The 21,989-nt window shown below is 58.2% G+C and overlaps 2 protein-coding genes across 5 annotated transcripts in view; one reads left to right on the plus strand and one right to left on the minus strand.

Annotated features, from left to right (window-relative positions):
- The first annotated feature begins 1,303 nt into the window (after positions 1-1,303).
- The window catches only part of LARP1 (La ribonucleoprotein 1, translational regulator), a 45,257-nt gene continuing 24,571 nt past the window's right edge, over positions 1,304-21,989 (plus strand). The window contains exons 1-2 of one of the 4 annotated variants that reach the window (XM_040573660.1): positions 1,304-1,776; positions 17,201-17,227. In XM_040573660.1, coding sequence (XP_040429594.1) covers positions 1,386-1,776; positions 17,201-17,227 — 418 coding nt within the window. In that variant the 5' untranslated portion in view covers positions 1,304-1,385. Of the gene's footprint in view, positions 1,777-2,494; positions 2,835-14,358; positions 14,479-17,200; positions 17,228-21,989 lie in introns of those variants that run through there. The other 3 variants (XM_040573662.1, XM_040573663.1, XM_040573664.1) reach the window with 3 other exon arrangements.
- Positions 2,833-14,208, minus strand: LOC121077977. The gene is made up of 2 exons (XM_040573669.1): positions 14,108-14,208; positions 2,833-13,245 (listed from the first exon to the last, which is right to left on the minus strand). Exon 2 carries the CDS (start codon positions 9,129-9,131, stop codon positions 8,196-8,198), a length of 936 nt encoding a protein of 311 aa, XP_040429603.1. The 5' UTR covers positions 9,132-13,245; positions 14,108-14,208; the 3' UTR covers positions 2,833-8,195.

Raw genomic sequence — 21,989 nt, forward strand, 5'->3', positions numbered from 1 at the left:
CTTCCATGAAACACATTGCATTCCCCAATCATCTTTGTAGTCCTTACTCCATTTCATCATCCTTGAATGTGGATAACCACAATTACACACACTGCTCCAGAGGAAGGTTCATCAGTGCCGGCTGTAATGGGATAAAGAGCTTCTGATGCACTTGAGGCTCACACTCGCCTTTTTCATGTGCTTTGACGTGGCGCAGTCAGCCTATGACAAGGACCAAGCCACTCTCTCCCGGTTACCTTCACCAACCGGTCTTTCTCATGGTCACATTTAACCCTCCTGGGCCACACGCTGTCCTCACGGACCTCTGGTCTGTAACCTCCCCCTGAAGTCCACACAACCCGCTCTCATCCGATGCCCGGCCCTGCGTCACCGTGTGGGGTACAGCCAGGAGCGCGCCCCTCTTGTGGTGTCGGGCGTGGAGCCCCATCCCAGAGACCCCTCTTGTGATGTGAGGCGTGGAGCCCCATCCTAGCGACCCCTCTTGTGGTGTCAGGCGTGGAGCCCCATCCTAGTGACTCCTCTTGTGGTGTCGGGCGTGGAGCCCCATCCTAGTGACCCCCCTTGTGATGTGAGGCGTGGAGCCCCATCCCAGAGACCCCTCTTGTGATGTGAGGCGTGGAGCCCCATCCTAGCGACCCCTCTTGTGGTGTCAGGCGTGGAGCCCCATCCCAGTGACCCCTCTTGTGATGAGAGGCGCGGAGCCCCATCCTAGCGACCCCTCTTCTTGCTTCAGCCATGAACCCCCATCCCATCGCCCCCTCTTCAGCCTTCCTCCTCAACCCCCCCTCCCAACACCCTCACTGCGGGGCAGCTCACCACCAGCAGCCCCCATTTTAGGATCGGGCATCCCCCCTGGCACCCCCTCCTCAACCCACGGTGGGCGACCCCCCCCCGCCTCCCCCAGCCCCGCACACCACCGCGGTGCCCCACAGAGACCTTCAGGGCCCTGCCTCCCCCCCCCTCAACGCCCCCCTTCTCCCCTCAGCGCCCCCCCCCCCCCGGCCCCTTTAAGCGCCCCCCTCCCGCGCCCGGCCGTTGCATCAGGCACGTGCGCGCGGCCGGCCGGCCGGCCGGCCCGCGGGGGCGCGCCCCGCCCCTCTCCCCGCCCCGCCCCTCCCCTCCCTTTCCCTTTAGCCGCCGGCCGGGCGCGCGCACGCTCTCGGGCACGCGGAGGCCGGGCCGGGGCGGGCCGGGGCGGCGCGGTGCGCGCCCCCGCGGCAGTCGCGTGGTCCCCGCGCGTCTCCATATTGCTGCGGCCGGCCGGGAGGGGGGGGGGCCGAAGGGAGGGAGGGTGGGGGGGGGCACCGGGTAACAGCGGCAGCGGCAGCAGCAGCGGGGGCGCTCGGGGGCGCGTTCAGGGGAGTTCCCCCCGCGGGGGCGCGCAGATGGCGACGCAGGTGGAGGCGCTGCTGCCCGGCGCCCCGCTGCTGCCCGCCGAGGAGCGCGCCCTGGTGCTGAAGCCGCCGCAGGACGGCGGCCGGGAGAAGGGCGAGCAGCAGCAGCAGCAGCCCCAGCAGCAGCAGCCCATGGGCCCCGACGGCGGCCCCGCGGCTCCGCGGCCGCCCAGCGCCAAGCAGCAGAAGGAGGAGAGCAACAACCAGGAGAAGGAGAGCCTGCTGCGGGGCGCCGAGCCCGAGGAGGGCGGCGAGGCCGGCGGCGGAGGCGGCGTGGGCGTTGCGGGGGGGCGCCGGGAGTTCATCGAGGCCCCCCCGCCCAAGGTGAACCCCTGGACGAAGAACGCCGCCGCGCTGGCGGTCAACGGGCAGTCGCCTCCAGGTAGGGGCAGCCGGGGAGGGGAGGGGGTTTGGGTTTTTTTTTTTTTTTGGGGGGGGGAGGTTTGGGGCGGGGGGGGGGGGGGAGTTGCAGCGCCGACCGCGCCCCGGCCGGCCGCGCCATGCGGCGCAGCGTGGGGCTGGCCCCGCCGCGGCCTCCGGGGGAGAAGGGGGCGGCGGAGGCAAGGGGCAGAGGTGGTGGTGGTGGGGGGGGAGGTCGGGGGCTCAGGGGGGAAGGGGGGGGGTCGGGGAGGGCGCGGGGGGGTGGATTTTGGGGGTGCTCGGCGGGGCCGGGGCCGGGCACGCGGCGGCGGCCTCCCCTTCCCAGCATTCCGCCGCCGCGCAGGCAACGTGGTTGCTTCCCCGGCTGGCGGCGAGCATGTGATTGCCCCGGGAGCGCGGCCTCCTCCTCCTCCTCCTCCTCTTCCTCCTCCTCACCCTCACCCCCCTCTGCCCGCACACCCCCGGGGGGGGGGGGGCTCCCCGCCCGGCCCTCCCCACGTGCGCGGCTCCTTTCTCTGCCCACCCGCCGCCCCCTCCTCCCTTTCTATCCCCCCCCCCATCCTTCCCCTCCCGGTATTGTGGGGGTCCGGGCGCGGCCCCCCGGCCACCAGCAGGACCCCCCCCCCGGAGCCTCCCCTCCCTCCGCGGCCTCCCCTCGGCTCCCCGAGCCCTGGGCAGCACGGCCCTGACGCGGGGCCGGGATTTGCAGAACTCCATTTTCCTCCACGGGCGTCGCCGCCGCCGCCGCCTTCGTCGTTCGCCCCTGGTGAAATCGCTGCTCGGGGGGGGGTGGGGGGGGGCGAGGCGAGGCTGAAGTTTTCACTTTTCATTTTCCTGGGCCTACCTCCGCGGCCCCGCTGCTGCCAGATGTGACATCAGGCTCCTCGCCGCCCGACGCGCTGGGGGTGTTTTTGCAAGAGCGGCGCGCGAGGCTTGGCGCGCTGATTCATCGGGAGGTATTGATCTCGGAAAGGCGCACGGCGAGGCTCGGCTCGGCTCCTTCCCACCTGGAAAGCTGTCGGCGTAATGGTGGCGAGGAGGAGAAGTTCGGTGCGCCAGGTATAAACGTCCGCGCCCGCGGGGTTTGGCGCCGTGCGTCGCCGTCCGCGGCGGCCTGGTGCGCCGTGACACGCAGCTGGCCGCATCGCTCCTTTGTGTGGGAGCCGGGCCCCGCCACGCTCCCTGGAAATCAACCCAAAGGTGCAGGAATACAAGAGCGTACCTCCAAAGCCCGTGCAGGCGGTTGCAGGCCCTTCGGAGGTCAGGACTTTAGGGCCCAAACCAGCGCCGGGCGACACACGCGGTGGCTTTGCGGTGCCCCGGACGATTTTTGTTGCGGTAGGGTGAGGGGCTAATCCCGCAGTGCATGGGCTTTTGTAGGGCCTGGCCCGATTGTCCCGCTATTCCCAGAGGTGTTCAAATAATGGAATTGGTTTTGCGACGCTTGGCGGCAGCGCCTGGTTCGTGCGGTGCCCCAGACGCTGCCGCTCGGCTCTCCCGCACTCGGGGCATTGTTTCTTCGGCCGCCTGCTTCGTTAGCAGAGAAAACGTGTCAGGCGAACACGGCCGGCTCACTCCCACGAGAGGCAGGGTCGTGTAGCGGCCCTTTGCCCGAGTGCCCTCTTGGAGAGTTTGGGGGCCCCTGCCGTGTCTGCGCTGCTTTGGGCAGAGGGTTTCTGACAGCAGATGTTTGCAGAAAGAGGCTCGGACGTGAGTTTGTGCGGGGGGCGTGCTGGTGAGGTGAGCTGTGGTCTTGCAGTGACCTCCAGGAAGGAGATCACCCAAGAAAAGTGGCTTCTCCGTACGCTTGAAACGGGTTGGGTGCTCGTAAATTGTGGAAGGGAATTACTAAATGTTCTTAGTTTTTAAGCATAGCCTAGAAAACCAGGGGTTGCAATCAAGCTGCGCTCCCAGCGCAGTGCTTGTGTGCTGAGATCCTAAATGTTGCCAGCCCTGATCCTGCCAGGGGTAGCGAGGAGACCTAGGAGCCAGCGAGTATCAGGTCAGCTCTGTAAAGATGCAGAGATCCCTCTATGACTTGTTTTACAGGCTTTGAAAGCCCTAATTTTTTTTTATAAGGATTGTATTAATCATAGGCCTGTAGAGCAGATTTAATGGACGAGACATGCTCCTTGAGGTGTTCACCTGATCTGTGTTGGAAGTAGTGCTTATAAAAGTGAAGGGGCTGAGCTCTGGCACAGATAAAACAGCCACGTTCAAGGTCGTCGTGAGTTTTTGCTGCCCGTGTTTGAACACAGATGTGGAAGAGCTTGGCAAATCCGCGGGACTGTGCAGGTTTTTGAGGCGCTTGACTTCCTGCAGCTGATTGCCACCTGGGGAGGTTGGATGCACGGCGGGGGCTGATGCTGGGGAGCTGTCTGGATTTGGTGGATTAGGCTTTATCTTCAGGGTTGGATGGCTCGCGTACCTGCCGCAGCGGTCGTGGGGTACGCCGAGGGCTGGCAGCGAGGTCTGCGGTGGGAAGTTGGAGTTAAACGTTCCTGCTTGCTCAGGGAGGTGGACTGCCGAAGCAAAGCCTCTCCTCGCTGCTTAGCCCCTCCTCCCGAAAGCACGGCAGCGTGGCGTTCAGCGGAGCAACCATTAGGAGCGGGTTAGACAACAGCGATACCGCTGATGCTGGAAGCGGGGGCTCGGGCGCTGGCGGAGAGGCGCACCAGAAAAGCTCCCTGGCGCTCGGCGAGGTGCGCACCGCCTTTGTCGGCGTGCGTTTCGGGTGGGAAGGGGGGTCCTTGGAGCCGTGGAGTAACGCAGGAACGTGTCCAGAGTGGCAAGGCTTGAGTTAGGACGTACTGCTCGTGAGGGACGCTGACAAGGCTGGTGACGACACCTCGTTTTTGCTCTCCGACGCTCAGGTAGCGAGGGCTGTGTGACCGTCCGCTGGCTGCGGGCGAGTTGCTGTACGTTCCCTTCTTATCACGTAAAGCAGCGCAGCCGGAGCCTGACGTGCGAAGGCATGACGGTAGGGAGTGTGTGCGCAGCAGCGAAGGAAGCCCTTTCTGACAAAAACAGCTTTGTGCTTTTGGCTATAAACCAGATTTGAAATATTTTCTCCAAATTCTCCTATAGAGGAGGAGAAGCGTGGCTTGCAGTTGAGACGGCTCGACCTTCTGGAACATTTTGTACTCCTCCGTTGTGCCCAGCACCAGCGCTGGTGATGACGCAAGCATTGGTGCAGGCAGGTGTTAACAGCACCCCGTTTTGAAAACCTTCTGGATTTCTTTCAAGAAACGTTGCATCAAGGCACTTGGCACTTCTTAATTTTTAAAGCCGTTTACGTCTTGGAAGTAAGAACACCCAGGCTTTAATGGCTGGCACCGCGAGCTTTGTCTGCGCTAACTTTTCTGCCGTTTTTCCTCCTGGCTGCAGACGCTCTGCCGTGAGAAAGCAGCACCCGGTGTCTCCCAGCGGAGGTGCAGGAGGTGCTCTAGTTTCTTGAAGAGAGTTTGTTGCCTGCCGTTTGGCAGATGCAGGGGGAGGATAAGCAGCGCCTTGCAGAAGGCACACCTTAGGTCCTAGCAGCAGGCACCGGAGGTGAATCGACTTCAGAGAGCGCCTGGTGGTTTATGGCTGGTACCGAGGAGAAGGCAGGGAAAGAACAATTCGGGAGCTTCTCACCACTCGCTGACTAAGTCCCCAAAGGGCTTTCCTTGAAACCAGCCTCCAGTACAGGAGATAAGCTGTATGGGAAGCTTGTTTTACCCCTGGCGTTTCTTCACATTCGGAACAGACACGCACATCTGCCTGCCTGGGTATCCAGCAGGGTAGAGCTGCACACACCTATTTCCAAAGTGTTGGGCAATTCTTGCTCTGTCGTGGCACGTAATTGTGGAGCTCTTCTGGCTGTTGGTTGCAACAGAGCTGCTATCGCAGCAGGAGTCCTCCCCCCGTCGCCCCAAGTTTCCTCTCTGCCATACGGTTTTGTTCCGATCCCACAACTCGCTTTTGAGTAACGCTTCCCGTTTCGGTGGGGAGCACGAGGGCAGCTGGAACTCCCTGCTCCCAAAACGTGAAGGAAGGTTGGTGCTTTCCCTCCCCCGCATGCCTTTGCCCTTCAGCTTTGTGCTGGACCTTTGCCCTGTTGTGCACTGTTTGTTTCGGGAAGGCTGGGGAGCGCGGTGCGGCTGCTGGAGAGCTGACTCATGGGCCGCGGTTGCTGGGATTTGGTGCTTTTTTTCCACCTGGACCTCTGGTTCCCGACTGCCAGCCACGAGGTATCGCCGGGTGATCCTCACCAGCCGTACCTTTCACCCCCACAACTCTTCCTTCAGGCGTTTTATTGCCTGTGATACCACGGGGGGTTGCGCTGGGATCGCATCTGGGATCGTGGGGCTGGACGGAGGAAGGGCGAATCGGGTGCAAAAAGGGCTGGGAATCGGGGCGCTGGGCTGCGGTGCTCTGCTCTGGCTTCCAAATTATGACACCTGATCCTTTCACAATGCTCAAATAGTGTGAAATTGTCCTCAGGGGAATGCCAAATGCCGACTTGGATAGAGTTAGGTTTCTCCTTGCATGCTTGAAACTACTCCGTAAGGAATCTCCGATCCCACCTCAGTGGTAGCGCTCGTTTGGCTGAATCAGGAACGGGCGTTTTAGGAGAAAGCTGTGCTCTCTACACCAGATTAGATATTTTAATCCTTACAGTTACTACAGCTACAAACAGCAAGCGTTAAAAATATAATCACCTTAATGAAAACGTAAATATGCTTGCATGCTGCCGGAGGATTGCGGTGTCCTTTGTGACCACGCAGCTCTCGGAGGAGCCCTGCTCCCAGCTCGGCAGCCAGGTAAACCGAGGTGCAGGTGCCTCGCTCGCTGTAGGTCTCATAGGTAACTGGTGGCAGAGCTGGGAGGGCTTTTTGCTCTGCTCTCCCAGTCTGGTTGGGAGCGGTGAGCTTTGTTCGTTCCCAGCCATGAGGCACGTTTACGTTATGGCCTTTGAAATGTTATTTATCTGGTCGTTCTGGCGCCGAAGCCTGAACTGATGTACTACCGGTGGCTTGAATCCGTGTGCCCTCCAGCGTGGCCAGCTCTGCTTTTGCCTCTGTCTTCACTCAAGCCAGTGCTTCGGTCCCAGACTCGTTCTGTAGGTTCTGGAACCTCGTCAGTGATCTGCAGGTGGGGTTGGGAAATTTTTCTCCGTGCGCTGAAATAGAAGTGGCTAATGTGAACCTCTAGTAGCAAGTGATCGAGCTGCGTGGCTTCAGGTAAGAGGAGAGGTAAAGAAAGGCTTCTAAGAAGTTCCTGCAGTGTTGCAAGAACTTAACGCAGCGGTTTGTGTATTTAGGCAACAATAATTGGTGACCAGAACAAATGGGAACTGAATTTGCCCTTGAATAAATCGATTATCGGAGTTCTTTGTGGGAAGAGTCCCAGGTCGGGATCGGTCTGGGTTGGCCGGAGGGAGGCGCGGGCGCACAGGGGGGTGCTGCAGCAGCGAGTGCAAACTGGCACGAGGCGTTCGGAACAGAATGGGTTGGATGGCAGTTTTAAGGCTGCACAAGACGTACGTTTTTTTGGGAAGGGTTGTGGGAACCGTGGCCAAGTACGGTGTCAACATGTTTCCAAACATAGGCGCATCCTGTAACCGCGGGTTCCCAGAAAGCCCTCCTGCCTGACCTTCCTCTGTCGGGGCATGTGTTTGTACAACAGGCCTGGGGGGCTCCTGGGGGCAGGGTGTGTTGCCTTTTCCGAGCAAATCGGCGCGGGGCACGTGGTGGCTCTGCCAAACCCAGGATGACAGCGGGCTGGTGATGGAACTGCAGAAGCCATCCCCAGCGGCTGCCCGGCCCAGCTCAGGTGTGGAGCTTGCTGTGGATTGTGCTAGGGTCAAGAGCTCTTCGTGCAGCGTTAACGCTCCGCGTGCTCGAGCATATTCCGCTGGGACTCGCACGGAGAGGGAGGAAGGGCCGTGAGTTGGCCGGACTAATACCTGCATTAACAGTGGTTTACCTTCAGCGTCCTTCTGGGGCAAAGCTCACTTAGGAGCAGCCGCTTGCCTCGACACTTTCTGCGTTGCGGTGCCGGACGGGAACACGTGGCAGGCAGCGCTTCCCGGCGGTTGTGATGTTTTTTGGCGTTGTGTTCTGAGTCATCCTGTTTCTTTCCATGGTCACAAGTCGGAAGGACCTGGCGGAGATCTCAGCTGCAGATAGCCTGGTGCTGACGGTGTGTGGGAGGTGACCATGGCAGCCCTGGGTCAGCTGGAAGCCGCCGTTTGTTTCGGAGATGGCCGAGCCCTGACTGAGGTGGCGGGGCTGTGACCGAGGTGTATCCGTGCGGCTCAGCCTGCTCTGGGTGCCGCGTTCCCAGGCAGCGAGCTCGCCTCCTTGCTGGCACCCCTGGAGGCAGCTCCGCAGCCTGCTGCTGCGGCAGGCGGAGCTGGGCTGGGACCTGGCGGTCTCACCGCCGCCTTTCTCCATCCTCGACCCTCTCGTCAGAGTGTCCCCGGCCTCTAGCGAGGCCCAGGAGCAGAGTCCCTGCCCTAGGAGGGCGGTCGTGGAGGAGAAGCATCTCTGGTGCTCCACAGCATTTGTTTTCCTTTTTTTTTTTTTTTTTTGGTGCAGAGAGAGCCCTTGGTGGCAGCGACAGCACTAGCCGGGGAGGTCCTTGGGGCACCCGGAAGAACCGGGGGGGGCTCAGACGGAGCTTGCCGACATCGCTCACATCCTCGCCGCGCCAGCCGGACTTCAGCAGCGATAGGAAAGCTGGGCAGGGAGGGCGGAAACGCGCGGCGAGAGGGCTCGGCGCACACGTGCTCGGTGCCGATCCGGATCCGCGGACCTGAGCCCGTCCCCAGCCTTGGCGGCTGTGGGGGCCCAGCCCCGAGGGTCGCTGCAGGGTGGGGGGCGTGGAGGAAGCGGCACCGCTGTCTCCAGCACGGTGCTGAGCGCGTTGTTCCAGGCGAGCGGCGGTGCGTGCGGCGCTCCCGCAGAGTGACTCTGCAGTCTGCAGGGCATGGCTGCATGGCGGGGAGCAGCAGGAGCAGCAGCAGCCCCTCTGGCGGCGGGCGGCAGGGCACGGGGACGGCTCGCTTCTCCTCCTCCTTTCCCAACACCCTTTGGGTTTGTTTTTCCCACCCCCCCCACTCGCCTGTCGGGTGATAAGTGGAGAGAACGGGGCTGGGGTGGGGGGGGGGGTCAGGGCTAGATTCGGGAGATAGGAATCGGTCCGAAACGCTGAGAAAAGAGGTGAGTTTTTCCTGACTGAAGTATGCGGGGAAACGAGTATCGGATTGGAAAAGGCGCAAAAATGAGGAAAGGGGAGGCTTCTGGTGGTGGGAAAGGGAGAGGAAGGTGCGTGGGGAGGTCGACCGGAGAGGTTTGGGGGGGGCGTCATACCTGCCCCGTAACTCAGAGGTGCTGCCGGATGGTGGGTACGGTGTTAAATACCTCTAACTGGATGATTTGCAACATCTTTTCAGCCTTCACGCTAAATTCGCCCTGCTTCCTCCCCCTCCTAACTGTGCCTTTGGAAGCGCCTGGTTAGGGAGTAAATGAGTGATTATTGATGTACCAAATGTCAGTTACCAAACTGTCCAGTGTGCACACTTACAGATGACAGAGGCTGGCGAACAAATGAAATAGAATTTATAATTAAGTAAGATTTAACGTTTGATAAGCCAACACTCGCTTTATACTACAGGAAATTAGTTTCTTCGGATTCTTCAAGGTCAGATCTTCCATTTTTTTTGGATGAAATGTTGCAAAAGAAGCGCTGAATTTATTCCTGCAGGACAGTTGAGATTCTCATTACAATGATTTTCTACCTTTGCTGGAGCCCTTCTGGATATTTGCACAGTCAGCACAGTGCAGGAGCAATGTCTGCTTCTGTCAACCCCCCTGAACCCACCGGAGAAGCCTCCTGAAAATAAAGCCCCTGATATCAAATTCCTGCGTGCCTGTAGATGGCAATGCCCTTGGTCTCGTCTAGCACAGGAAGAGATTTAAAGGGGTGGCCGAGGTACTTCGCTGTGTCTGTGTGCCTACAGGCGGCCACAAAGGGAAAACAGAGCAAAGAAGTAAGTGTGAGGAATGATACCGGTACACGCTAACACAGAGAAATGATGTGGCCATAGCAGCAGGCACTGAAATGTGGAAAAATGAATCCTAAAAATGTTGCTAGGAGGTTTTACTCTGACTGGAAGAGAGACGATAGGGTGTTTGTGCTCGAGATCCCACCCCGTAAGACAGGAAGCGAATCACAGAGGTGGCTCCGCCATGTGCTCGGATGACAAAGCATGAGACTTTCCTGGCTGTAATCGCGTTAAATTTCAGTTTCCAATTCCCTGCTAAACCTTGAAAGCTCGGGGGAGTACCTAATACGATCTAATGCATCTGAGTGTGCGGAAATCCACTGCAGAGGGTCTTGCACTGAGCTGAGCAGAAAGGGGACTGATACCTTTTCGGCTTCCCAATCCCAAGGGAACTGTTGTACTGCTGGTTTTCTGGTGGTGACGGTGGTGGGTTTTTGTTTTCTTCAAATCAGAGAATGCTGGATGTGACGTTTGCACTCTGAGCAGGGAGGAATTTGATGCAAGCGACCCTCATCTTTAAAGCGTAGAATTAAACCTGTAAGTACAACTTGGAAGAAGATTTGGAAGAGACATACCAGATTACAGGCAGCCAACTCGAGTACTTCACTTGGAGTTGACATCTGAGTTAAGCTAATTAACAGCAGAGAAGGACGAAGGTGGAGGGTGATCAGAAAAGCTCTGAGTTTGATTAAAACCAACCAGGTAGCCTGGACCGGAGCGGGGAATGTCTCAAATAGGCTGTGAGCCTAAGGCTTTCAAATTTAGTTAAGGATTTTAATTGTTGTCTTTACTGTGCTGCCTCCTGCATCCTATAGACCCCTCGCTTGACCCTCTACCTGCAGCACGGAGGTGAGAGAGCCTTGGATTTCAGTCCTGGGGTTTTCATGGGGATTTATGGCATCGCTGCCTGGTGTCACGGGCATACCTCTGATACTGGGGCTGTTGGGGGATGAATTTCTGGCTGCTGTTTGCCCAATGGGGTGGTGGAGAGGTTCTCCTCTCCTGCAGGGAGAAGGATCTGCCTTGCTCACCGCTTATCACGCTGTCCTTAGGCAAAACTTCGCTGTTGTGTGTTAGAGTGCCTGCCCTTATGTGCACGCAGAAAAGCGGGTAGCAGAGCAGTACGCGATAAGCCTGTCATAGGGAAACCCTGTCCCCCACCAGTTTCCATAGGGTGGGATCCAGCTGGCCTCTGGGCTGCACCAAAATGGCTCCTGTAGTTCAACAAGAGTCTCTCCAAGCACGTTAATTTTGCCAGGTCATGCCTAAAATTTTACTGCTTGTTCAATGTCCAGTAACTTCACGAATCATTTGGGGAGGGTGACTCTGGCTATGCCGGACCCAGGCTGGTGTAGGCTCCGTCTGGGCTGACCTCCTGGAGGGCTGGAGGCTTCCAGCAGCGTCACTTCAGGCTTACAGGTGATTAAGGGCCGAGAGGCAGAGAGCTGGCTCACCACCTGCTTGATGGGAACGGTAATCGGACTTTTCTCTTGCTCCTTCTTTGAAGGTGCGGCGTGCTTTCTCCGCGGCTCGTCGTCTGATGCCTGGATGGAGGGGTTGGGGCTGGCGGTTGGAGCAGCGCCGTGCTGCTCACCCATTTGGGGAGAGGGGAGAAGGGGTTAATGGCGGAGAACATCAGTGTTTGTTCTCTCCAGTACAAGCACTGATAAGTGGATGGGAGAAAAAACAGCCGTGACCTTACAGTTATTTTCTGTGTGTCTGCGCATATGTGAGCGTTGGGTTCGCAGGACTGTTTGTTTGGAGAGCGCTCGTTTTCTGTGGTCAGGCTGACCAGGCACATTCCGCCAAACCCCTCTGGCATCGCTGACGCCTGGCGAGGAGACCTGGGCCCCTCTTTCGAGCAGGTCCCCGAAAGGTGCTTTGGCCAGGCACGGTGCCGGTCCCACCGGTGGCTGTGCTCGGGTACGTGCCGTCACGGCATCAGTCGGCTCCTCTCCCCTGCGGTCAGGAAGAGGCTTACGATCAGCAAAAGGTCCTAATTCAGCGGGGTGCGTGGTGTGAATCTAAAGCTAGGGAGCTCTGTCAGATAACAATGCTCTCATTTTGCAGTAGGGGACTTTTTCAGGGGGTGTTCCCCTTGCAGCTCAGTGAGGCAGGAGTTCCTCGTCTGTTTCTAAGCACACGAAGGTAGCTGGGGCACCCCAGGTGAGCTCCAGCAAGGCCACAGTCATTTCTGCACTGAAAACCCATTTCAGGTGTTTGTGGGAAATCAATGCCAGAGCTCACGCTGCCTGCAGCTTGTCAGCCTCTTAGCGCAGACAGCTGGGGTGTCCCCAGGTAGTGGCCCACCTGTGAGAGAAGGAACCGAGCCTCTGCTCTGGATGGAGATCGGAAAACCAGAGGGTCTAACAGTCTGGTCTAACCCTTGCAAAGAAAGGATTTGGGAGCTGATGAATGCTTCCGCATTTTTTTTTCCTTGCATCTTTTTCTTGAACTGACCTTTGAGGTGTCTTCGGGCCTGACCGACATTGGTGAGCAAGACCTTTTATCTGGGTTGGATCTTCCACCCATCTCCAGCTTCAGCTTCCCTTTGCACGGGGGTGAGGAGCCTTCTTATTACGACAGCCGCGCGTTGTTAGGAGGCGCTGGGGGTGGCTGCCCGGGCCTGGCAGCGGGGCAGGGTGGGGAAGAGCTGGGTGGCTGCGAGCCGGACCCTCCCCGAGCCTGCTCGGCAGGTAAGGAGGGAGGGGAGCAGGAAGCGAGCGAGATCTCAGGAGGGACGTAATTGGCCATGCTAATCTCCGGGGTTTGGGTTTCTTGCTTTGCTGCTTTTTCCTAGCAGACCTCGCCCCCTTCTCTGCCGCTTTGAAGCGGCCTGTAACTGTCTCGGGAACCTGTGCGGGCACCATGTGGGCCTGCGAGGGGAAGCCGGGGGATAGGATCCAAGCTCAGAAGTCGCCTGGGGATGGAGAAGAGGTTGAAGGAACTCTGGTCTCATTGCAGCAGATGCTGGACTGTGTAATTTGGACCTTTTCCCTACCTGTGCTGCTAGCATCGGGAGGATTGCCTGTGTAACAACTGCCCGTGGAGCAGAAGTGAAATGTCCCCACTGGGTGGAAGCTCGGGTCTGGAGGAGATGTCCCCAGTGATCCTGCCATCTGACAGCATTTCCCTGCCCTGTCCCTCTCCTGGGCAGTCAGTGCAGCCCCGCAGCCTCTGAGCCATCACGACCAAGCTCTGGTCACGTCTCTGCTGCTGAGTCCCTGTGTGACCTTGGAGAGGTCATTTTTATGCTCGCATCCCAGTCTTTTGTCTGCAAACCGCGGAGGGTGATTTAGTTGCAACTTCCCAGGTCCGAAGCCGGGGCAAATCAGCCGGTGCCTTCCCGTAGCTGGGAAGAAATGGTGAAGGATGCGGGCTGCTCCGCTGCTCGTGGTGAGGCAGCGGGGACGGATCCTGTGGGAATAATTGTGGACCTTGCTGTGGTGCCAGCTCGTACCCCAGCGGGCAGAGGAGCAGCCCTCGCCAGGCACCGCGAGGCAAGGCGCCGTGCTTCAGTGACACGAGGCGCGGGGGCTTTCCTGGGGCGCACGGGGCTGGTCCTCAGCCTGCGGCCGTGCCGCCCCTCTGGGCAGTCGTGGCTGTGGGTTGGGTGGCGGAGCAGGGGGAAGGCTCTGAAGGAGCAGCGGCGTCTGAATTTAGAGCTCGAGTGTAGCTCGAGGGTGGGGGCTTGTTGGGGGGTGGCAGAGCAACGTGGTGCCGCAATGAGCGGGGGGAGACGTGGGCTCCTAAATGGGCTAGCCTGCCTGGAGCTGTCCCAGATACCTGGGTAGCAGCGGTGGGCAATTAGCCCCTGGGGAGGGGGTCTGTGTGTGCATGCAGCAGCTGCTCTCTGTAAATGCCCCAGTTTAACACACGGTCTCCTCCTCTGTTTAAAAATACCACCAGGCAAAAACTGTGGTGCTGTATTCCCCCCCCCCCCCCCCCCCAAACCCCTGCGCACCTAAAATAGGAAGGACTGCCCTCAATTTAGTTACGTTTCTTGCGCTTCCAGTGCTGCAGCCCTGGGTATCGGTGTTCAGAGCCGGTACCTCCGCGTCGTACCCACGCCCCGATGTGGCGGTGCTGAACGGGATGCTCAGCGCCCTCCCAAACATCCTGCCAGCTGCCGCGCATCCTTGACCTCTTCCTGCTCTCGCCTTTCCTCCACCCCCTGCGCTGATAGCAGGGAGAGGCACGAAACTTCGCTTCCTCTGAGATGTGGGCTGCGAGGAGAACGCGCGGAGCCGAGCGGGATGTTAACGTGCTTGGGAAATACCTGGCTCGGCGGAGGTTGGCGCTGTGACGGAGAGATCGCCACCGCCTGTTGTACTTATAATCCTCCTGCTAAGGCACCGGCTCTAAGCCTTCCTGGTTTTTGGGCCCAGGGTGAGAAACAAAAGAGCCTGCACGCGAGAAGGGGAAGGAAATGTGAGACCACAGGGCCCGAGTTTTCTCGCATCGCGATAGCGGCGCTGTCTCGGCCCTTCCCGTTTGGTTGCCTGGGGATGGTTTTGCATTGAGCTGGCACGGCGAGGCTGGGCGTAGCGGGGAGCTCTGGGGCAGTCGGGGCAAAGCTGCCTCTCCTGCGTGGGGAAACCTCGATCGAGTGGTGCGGAGCTGCTCCGGAGCATCGTCCCCTGGCCTGCGGTAGGGTGCCTGCCTTGGGAGCCTTGGAGGGGAGCGGGTGGGGAAACGGTGTGTGTGCTGTGGGAGAAAGCCCTGGGGCTGGCGGGCTTTCAACGCTGAGGCTTTGCCTGAGCAAAAGCTGTGTGGTCACTGTGTTCGGGTCCTCTGTGTTTGATTTGTAACCTTCAGGGACTGAGTGGGGCAGGCAGCCGCGGTCCCAAAGCATCTTAAACGGGCTCCTTGGAGGCAGCCCCAGTGATCTGTCTGTGGCCTGTCAGCCACGCGTGTTTCTGCCGCCTTCCCCCTACGGCTTTCCTGGGAAAGAAAGCGCTGCCCGATTTAGGCTTCTCTTGGGCACACCAGGTGCTGCCTCTAATTGGCAGGCTAATTTCTAATCTAGTCACTTGTGCTTGCGGGGAAGAAGGCGTCCCAAAGGGATGTCGTGCCTGGCAGTCCCTGCCGAGCCCTGCCTTGTGCGCATCCTCCGAGCACCTCTGTCTTTCAGAAAAGCAAGGCCCAGGGACAGATTGCTCCGTGCTCCTTCCCTGCAGGGCGAGGAGCTGCCTGCGAGCCCAGCGGTCTGGGTCTGTGCTTGGATTTAGACCTGCCCCAGCTACTGGTGTGATGAGTTGGGTGGGCTCAGCTCAGCCTTCCCCGACCAGGGGGCTGAGGGCCGGAGGGCAGGCGAGTGCCGTTCCTCAACGGGGGTCACGCTGGCGCCTCTGGGGGTGAACACCAGCGTTATCCGCCCCTGGTCAGCGTGCATGGCCCCTCGATTTTTAGTGGCATACGGCACCGAGGTGTTTCCACCACTTCTCAAGTTGTGATGGCCGGGTGAGCCTTGGTGCGCCTTGAGCCCAGGGTTTGGCTGTGAGCTGAGCAGCGGCCTGGAGGCGGCGCCCGCTTTGCCTTGGGGCGGTGGCACAGCTGGTAGGGAGCGTCCCCGAGGGGACCTGGCAGCAGTTGTGGCTTCTGGAAGGGGTGTCCTGGGCCTCTCGTGGGCTCTGCAGTGGCCGGCCGGGCTGAAGGTGTGTCTGGGGAAGAGTCGGTGGGCCGGGCTGCCGGGAACGCAGGCTGGAGAGTTGCGTCTGGCACGGCCGCACCGAGGGGATCGTGTGCCGAGGCCTGCAGTCGTTGGCTGGCACGGAGGAGTTCCTCTTCTCAACCGGTGTTTTTCAGTATTATTTTCTCAGTTGTTAGGTTTTTCTTTGGTGGTACCCAGTACCACCAGCTGATCCAAGGGGGTGGGATGTGCGTTAACCACCACTTCCATCTCATTTCTCCTCAGAGAATTTGGCTGGGAGTTGCCCAAGCAGGGAAATACAGAGATGGCCTCTTATTTAGGACCCGATGGCTCGAGCACAGAGTGTTCCTCCTCATTGTTGTAGGAGCCTGAGCTCATCAGCAGTCCTCACAGAAGTGCGAAGTGTTTAGATGTGCCTGGGTGAAGTGCTGTTGGAGGGCTGCAGCAGAATGTGCAGTCTGCACAGGCTCCAGGCTGGTGCTTGGAGGCTCTTCTGGACCCTTTGGCCTTTACCCAGCGTGGCCATGAGCCCTCTGCATGATGACAGAGGGAGTTTTGATTTTATTTTATATTTTTTTTTGCCACTTGCTTCTGCTGCTCCCAAGTGGGATGGAAGCATCCCTGCCTGAGGACGCCTTGAACTGCGCTGTCAGGGGCAGAGAAGCAGCAGCTCGCTGGTAGGGGCGTGTTTCTGCAGCTTCTGCATTGGCTGAGCCCTGGCCAGAAAGCAGCGCCCTGCCAAGGGGTAGTCCTTGCTGCAACTCTTGTGACTTTCCAGCTGAATGTGTGTTTTGGGCAGCTGATAAGCTGGAGCCAGGGGCCTGCCCCCTGTCCTAGGAGGACCTTGGCTCGCTGGCAGCCTCCCTTCCCCCTATTCTTCCAAGTTCCTTGAAGAAAATATAACGTATAGCTCCCTAAAATACGCTGTTTTCATAGCTTCTTAGGAAGCCTTCATCTACAGGGTTTCTCCACACATGGTGCCTGTCCTGGCTGCATCTCCAAAGAATGAATCTTACCTCTGATCCTCTCCAGCTGTTCAGCACACGTCGTCCTTCCAGTGACAAATAGGGTCGATTAGGAGACTTTTTTTTGTGTGTGTGTGCTTCTAACTGGGAATTGCCCGGGGGTGGGAGGGGTGAGTAGGCTGTTGCTTCGGGACCTGAACCCCTCCAGACCCCAGCAGCTCTGCTCCAAGGGCTGTACTTGCTGAGAGCCATCTGAAATGGGAAGGCAATTGCCCAGGGCCATGTGTGATGTTCCACCAGCACCCTGGGGGTGCTGAGGTGGGTGCCTGCTCTGGATTTGGCTGCCCCCTGCTCCCCCTTGGCTGGTCACTGTGTTAAGGTGTGCTCTGTGCAGGTCTCCGTTTGGTAACGCTGGGTGGGGGGTGTCACCAGCTAGCTTGTGGCGTGGGACTTTGGACATCTCACGAGCTTTTTATTCCTCACCGCTGTCTGTTAGAAGCCAACACAGAAGGTTATTAATGAGAGCAATACGTTCAAGTAAACACTAAGTTCTTCAAAATCTTTCTCGCGACAAGTGGATGAATTGAGGTGGGTTCCAAGCTAGATTGATATTTAACTTGGGACACTAAGAAAATACTTCCTCTGTTTAGCTAAAGTAAACAAATCAAGAGAGGAGGGACCGTTTAAATATGATTTGCGCTCCAGCTGCAACCAATACTGATATTTTCTTTTTTTTCTTTTTTTTCTTTTGCAGATATATTTCCAGCTGACGGCCAGTCTGGTATGTATTAATTAAAAATGGAGTTCTTCAGCCCTCCCTCTGCCCTGTCTTTCCTGCGCTTCTCTTTCTGCAGAGTCAGCATTAATCAAATTTAGATGACTGGTAGAGGAATATGCAACAGACGTTATTTTAAAAAAAGAAAAGGGGGGAAAAAAACCTAAAATTTTGTTATTTCTGTATGGCAAGTGATATCTTCATGCTTTCATGTAGTGATGGTCACGGGCTCTTCCTCCAGGCTGATGCCGTTGGGGTGCCAGGACTGGCAGAGGGGTTTTTGTTTTACCCAGCGATAGCACTCGGGCAGACTCTGTGCTCCCAGGAGCTGTAGTGCCTTTTGGATGTCCCATAGCAAAGGCACTGGGGATCAGGGTCAGTTCGTGAAGTGGCCTTGTGCAACCATGGTCACATCACTGTGTCCACCTCCTGCCCGCATTTCAGGCTTTGCAATGGGATCACGTTTTCCAAGTTCACAGCAATAATGGGAGGATAAATGGCTCCTGATGGTGAAGCACTGCACGATTAGGATTTGGAAGTACAAAAATCAGCTCCGTTGTCTTAAAGCTGGTTTCAGTAAAAAAATAACACTGTCTTTGAGAGATCTGGTGTGTCGTCAGAGACAACTTGACTTCATGAACTGAACAGGGGGTTGGAAGTTGTGCGTGTGTACTTGTTTCCAGAGCTCTAGCTGGCTAACAGGGCCATCATACACAACTAGATCCACTGGAGCTGCTGAAGGTGCCTCTGGGTTTTAGAAAGGCTTACAAATGCTTGGGTTGCTTTTCACAATTTTAATCACTTTCAGAACATGCTTGAAAGCAAAATGTTAAGTGCGATGTTGAAGGAGGAAAGGTGTTTGTCCGTGCATTGAGTACGGCAGGTCTGAAGCCAGGATGGAGCAATGACTGCACAGAAGAATTTCTGTGACACAGAGGTTTTTTCTTCTTCCCACCCCTCGTAAGATGCTTTTCTCCACCCTGCCTGCATCGGGCGTTGTGTTCTGTCCGCCTGCGCTGCAGACTCGGATGGCCTTTGGCTGGCACCACTCCATGCTCTGTGCTCCAGCTGGTGGTGGGCTTCACAGCTGGCTCCGGGGTGGGGCACAAGCGTGCGTCTGCGGCAGGCGATAGCGTGCGTTGCAGCAAGCGCGTGTTACGCGTCAGTAGGGTCGCAGAAACCATTGCCCGCAGAGCTGGGGGGGACACTCTTCTGTATTTTTAAGTAGATAAATGAAAGCTTAAGCAGGATTTCTCTTACTGATAGCTCTGACACCGCACAGTTCTTTCTCATGCCTTCTCGAGAAAAGCCTTAAAACTGGTGCTGTGCCGCTTCTCCCCGTGTGCCGAGTCACCTGGAAGCCCCGATGGCTCCAAACACAGCCGTGTGGACGCGCCGAGGGCAGGGTGGTGCTGCCAGCGGGGTGCTCCCGGATCAGAGTCTGGTGTCCTTTTGCCCAAGGAAGCGTTTAGCACAGTGACCGGAGATGCTGGGTTGTGGTAAAAGGGTTGGGACCTGCACGGGCGAGGAGCCTGAGCCAAAGCACCAGCCATTTTGTAGGCACGGCAGCAGGAGCGTGCCCCAGAGCGTGTACCTGCTTGTTGGTGTGAGGATGCTGGAGGCGCTGTGCCCTCAGCGTGGTGTCATGGGCAAGCACAATGGAGGTGGAAAGGTAGCAGCGTTTGCATCCTGGTTACCTAACAGCATTTGGAAATAAAGCTGCTCCCTCAGAAACTACCAGGGGCCTGCCTCGTGTCTGGCACAGCCGTTCCCAGTCCTCTCCCACGCTGAGCAGCCAGGCTGCAGCAGCTGCCGGTTGCTTTTCAGAAGAAGCCACTTGAGACCTCGTGATCCGGAGTGCAGGTGAACCTCTGAGAGGTCTCAGCACCCTTGAGAAACGTGTGCTGGGCTCGTTTGTGTGTTGGCAAAGCAGGAGGAAAGGCTTCCTCCCACTTCTGCTGTCGGAGGAGGGCTGTGAAGATGTCTCCGCTCTGTGGACGTGTCAGCTGTGAACGTCTAACCCCCCACGAGGCTGCCCATGCTGCCCACCTCTCTGGACATGTCACCGCAGGAGGTGCTGAAGTTTGCTGCCTGCTGTTTAACGAAGAACTTCTGCTTGCTCCAAGCACATCTACCAGCTTCATGCGATGCTCCCGGTTTGTCAGGGGATGCCTTCCCGACATCGCTGCGCTCAGCCCGTCTCCCTCGGCAGCGGAGAACCCCAGCCTTTTTGGTCACACCTCCGAAGGGCTGCCTCTGCTCAGCTGAATTCCTTTCCTCTGGACACCCGTAACACTGCCGTGCCCTTGTTGAAATGCGGAGACCAGACCTGACTGCGGGGTTCGGTTTCACACAGCAGCAAGCGACGCCCTTTGTCTCATTTTCACTACCCCTGATGATTTTTTTGGTTGTCTTCATCCTGGGCTGATCATTGGAGAACTGTCAGCAGAGCCCCATACACCTTCCTTGAGTTATAAACGCCACTTTGAATCGAACGCTGTTGAAGTTCCTTCATAAAGAGATGTGGGTGATGCTCCCGCTGCAAGGAAGCAGTTTTTAGTCCTTTATAAAGAAAAGGAGGGGAGACGGATCTGTAAATTAGCAGAGAAAGCGCTGTGTTGCGCTCCCTTCTGTAGCCGGCTGCTCTCAGCTTCCTTTGGGAAGGCTCGCTCTGATTAAGGGCTTTTTGCTCTTTACTTTTTTTGTGTATTGAGAAAGGGGAGGCAGCCGCCTGTGGCGCTGGAATCGCCTGGATGGGCGAGCGTGTTTTGTGTAGCAGGACCCACGTGGCTGTGCGCCCTGGAAGGAAATTGGCCGTGTTTGTTGCATCAGGGTTACTGAGAAGAGGCTTGGATTGCGCTGCCTTTGGCTTAAGGTGGGGGGCTTAAGTGAGGAAGTTTTATTCTGTGCCTGGAGAGCATAACCTGAAACGGGCTCGGCAGATTTCTGGAGCAACACTGCTTGGAGGGAGACCTAGGTCTGGCCTCCCTAAATCTCAGTGTTTGCAGTTCCTGGTCCAACCACCGCAGGACAGTTGCTTTCCCCTGCCCCCAGAAGTGGGACTGCATTTCTGGCTGGTGGTGGCACGGTCATCTTGGTCTCGCAAGCTGAGCTGCTGCTGTTAGACGGAATCAGAGAAGCAGATCTGCAGCTGGTTTGATGCAGGCTTCAAGCACAAGGTCTGGTGGTCGCTTTGCAAGTGCCCGGCGCCCAAGGGAGGCGGCTGGTCCCGCAGGGAGGGCTCTGCAGAAGCAGAGTTGGGCAGAGGAATCGCAGCAAGGAAGACTTAACAGCGATGTTATTTGGATTACCTCAGTCTCCTTTCTAGAAACGCAGCCTCTGGATCTCCTCTTGGAGGTGACAGCTCCTCCAGAGGTGTGTTTTGTGTCAAGTTTGCACCTTTTCCTTGCGCGACCCCCTCGCCTCCCCCCGCCGATGCCTGCGGTGGGAACCGGGCGGTCCCTGCTGGAAGGGGGCTCGCGGCAGCGCTCGGCTCTCGCTCCCTGTCTGATGATCGCTGTTAAATATTTACAGTGAGACGTACCAGATGCTTCTGAGGAAGGCTTTTTGTCAGCTTCCAAGTCCCCGGTCGCAGCTGCAGCGAGGCTGATGGCCATTAAAGGGCTCGCTGGGCTGCGACACGGTGACCTCGTGTTGCTCGCGCTGCGGGCCCCGCCGCTTGTGCTGTCTCATCGGCTGCAGCGGGCTGCGGGTGGAGAACACCCCTCTGCGGATGACAAGAGATTAATGACGTCTGGTCCTCAGGCTTTTTTCTTTGAAGCTCCTCCACTGCGGTGGGAGGGGGAGCGGACGATGCTCTCGCAGGACCGGCCTTTTGTAGCCGCCCACCTTTCTTCTGGGGCCGTCTCTGCGTGGTGACAGCACACGCGTGACCCCCGCACGGCTGCTTCTGCCCCCTTCTTGTTCCGGGCGCAGCCCTGTCTGCCTCCTTGGCTTCCACAGAAGGAGGAGCGTGTTCATCGAGGCGAGGCAGAGCTCCCAGTGCCAGCTCCGAGCATCACCGCCCTCCTGCCATCCAGGGCTGGATCCCGCAGCGGAGCCCCGCTTCTCCTCGCTGCCAGCCCGGCAGCTGGTGCCTCTATGCCGAGTGCTCCCCCTGCGCCGGTCACCCTGGTCAGGTTCCCGGCATACCTCCTGCTTTCGAGATAAGCTCCAGGACCTTGGGCTGGGCCCTGTTTGTTGCGCTTGGTGCTTATCGGCTCTCGGCCGCTGACAAGGTGACCGGCGGCACCAAGGACCGGGCGGGAGGGAAGGTCTCCCCGGCCCGTGCCGTGCTTTGGGATGGCACCGCTGGGACCCACAGCACGTGTGTGTGTGCGCGTGTGACCACGTGCACCCCGCATCACTCGTGTGCTGAGCGCCCCGGTCTCGGCGCTGCGACCCGGCTCGATGCTGGGCTTGCAGCGCGCCGCGTGGAGGTCGGCTCCTCGGCGAGGCCGGGCTCGGGAGGGGCGGTCTCGCTGGGTCATCGTTTTTCAAACTAAATATAGTTGCCTGTGCTTTCATAAGGCTGGGATTTTTGCGTCACGTGATTGTCTTATCCCTCCTGGCCGGCAGTCAGTCAGAGTAGGGGATCTTGTGTCTGAATGGGTAATAATTAACTGTTAACTAGCTTTTCATTAGAGGCTGGCAGAACAGGCAGAGCGGTGCTGCAGAGGTAAGCAGGAGCGGAGGAAACCCCTCGGGGTCTGTCCTTGGAGGGTGGAGGCCAGTGCTGGTAGGACACCCCCCTTTAATTTGCAAATCA

Source organism: Cygnus olor, chromosome 14 (assembly GCF_009769625.2).
Source record: "Cygnus olor isolate bCygOlo1 chromosome 14, bCygOlo1.pri.v2, whole genome shotgun sequence".
Lineage (NCBI taxonomy): Eukaryota > Metazoa > Chordata > Aves > Anseriformes > Anatidae > Cygnus > Cygnus olor.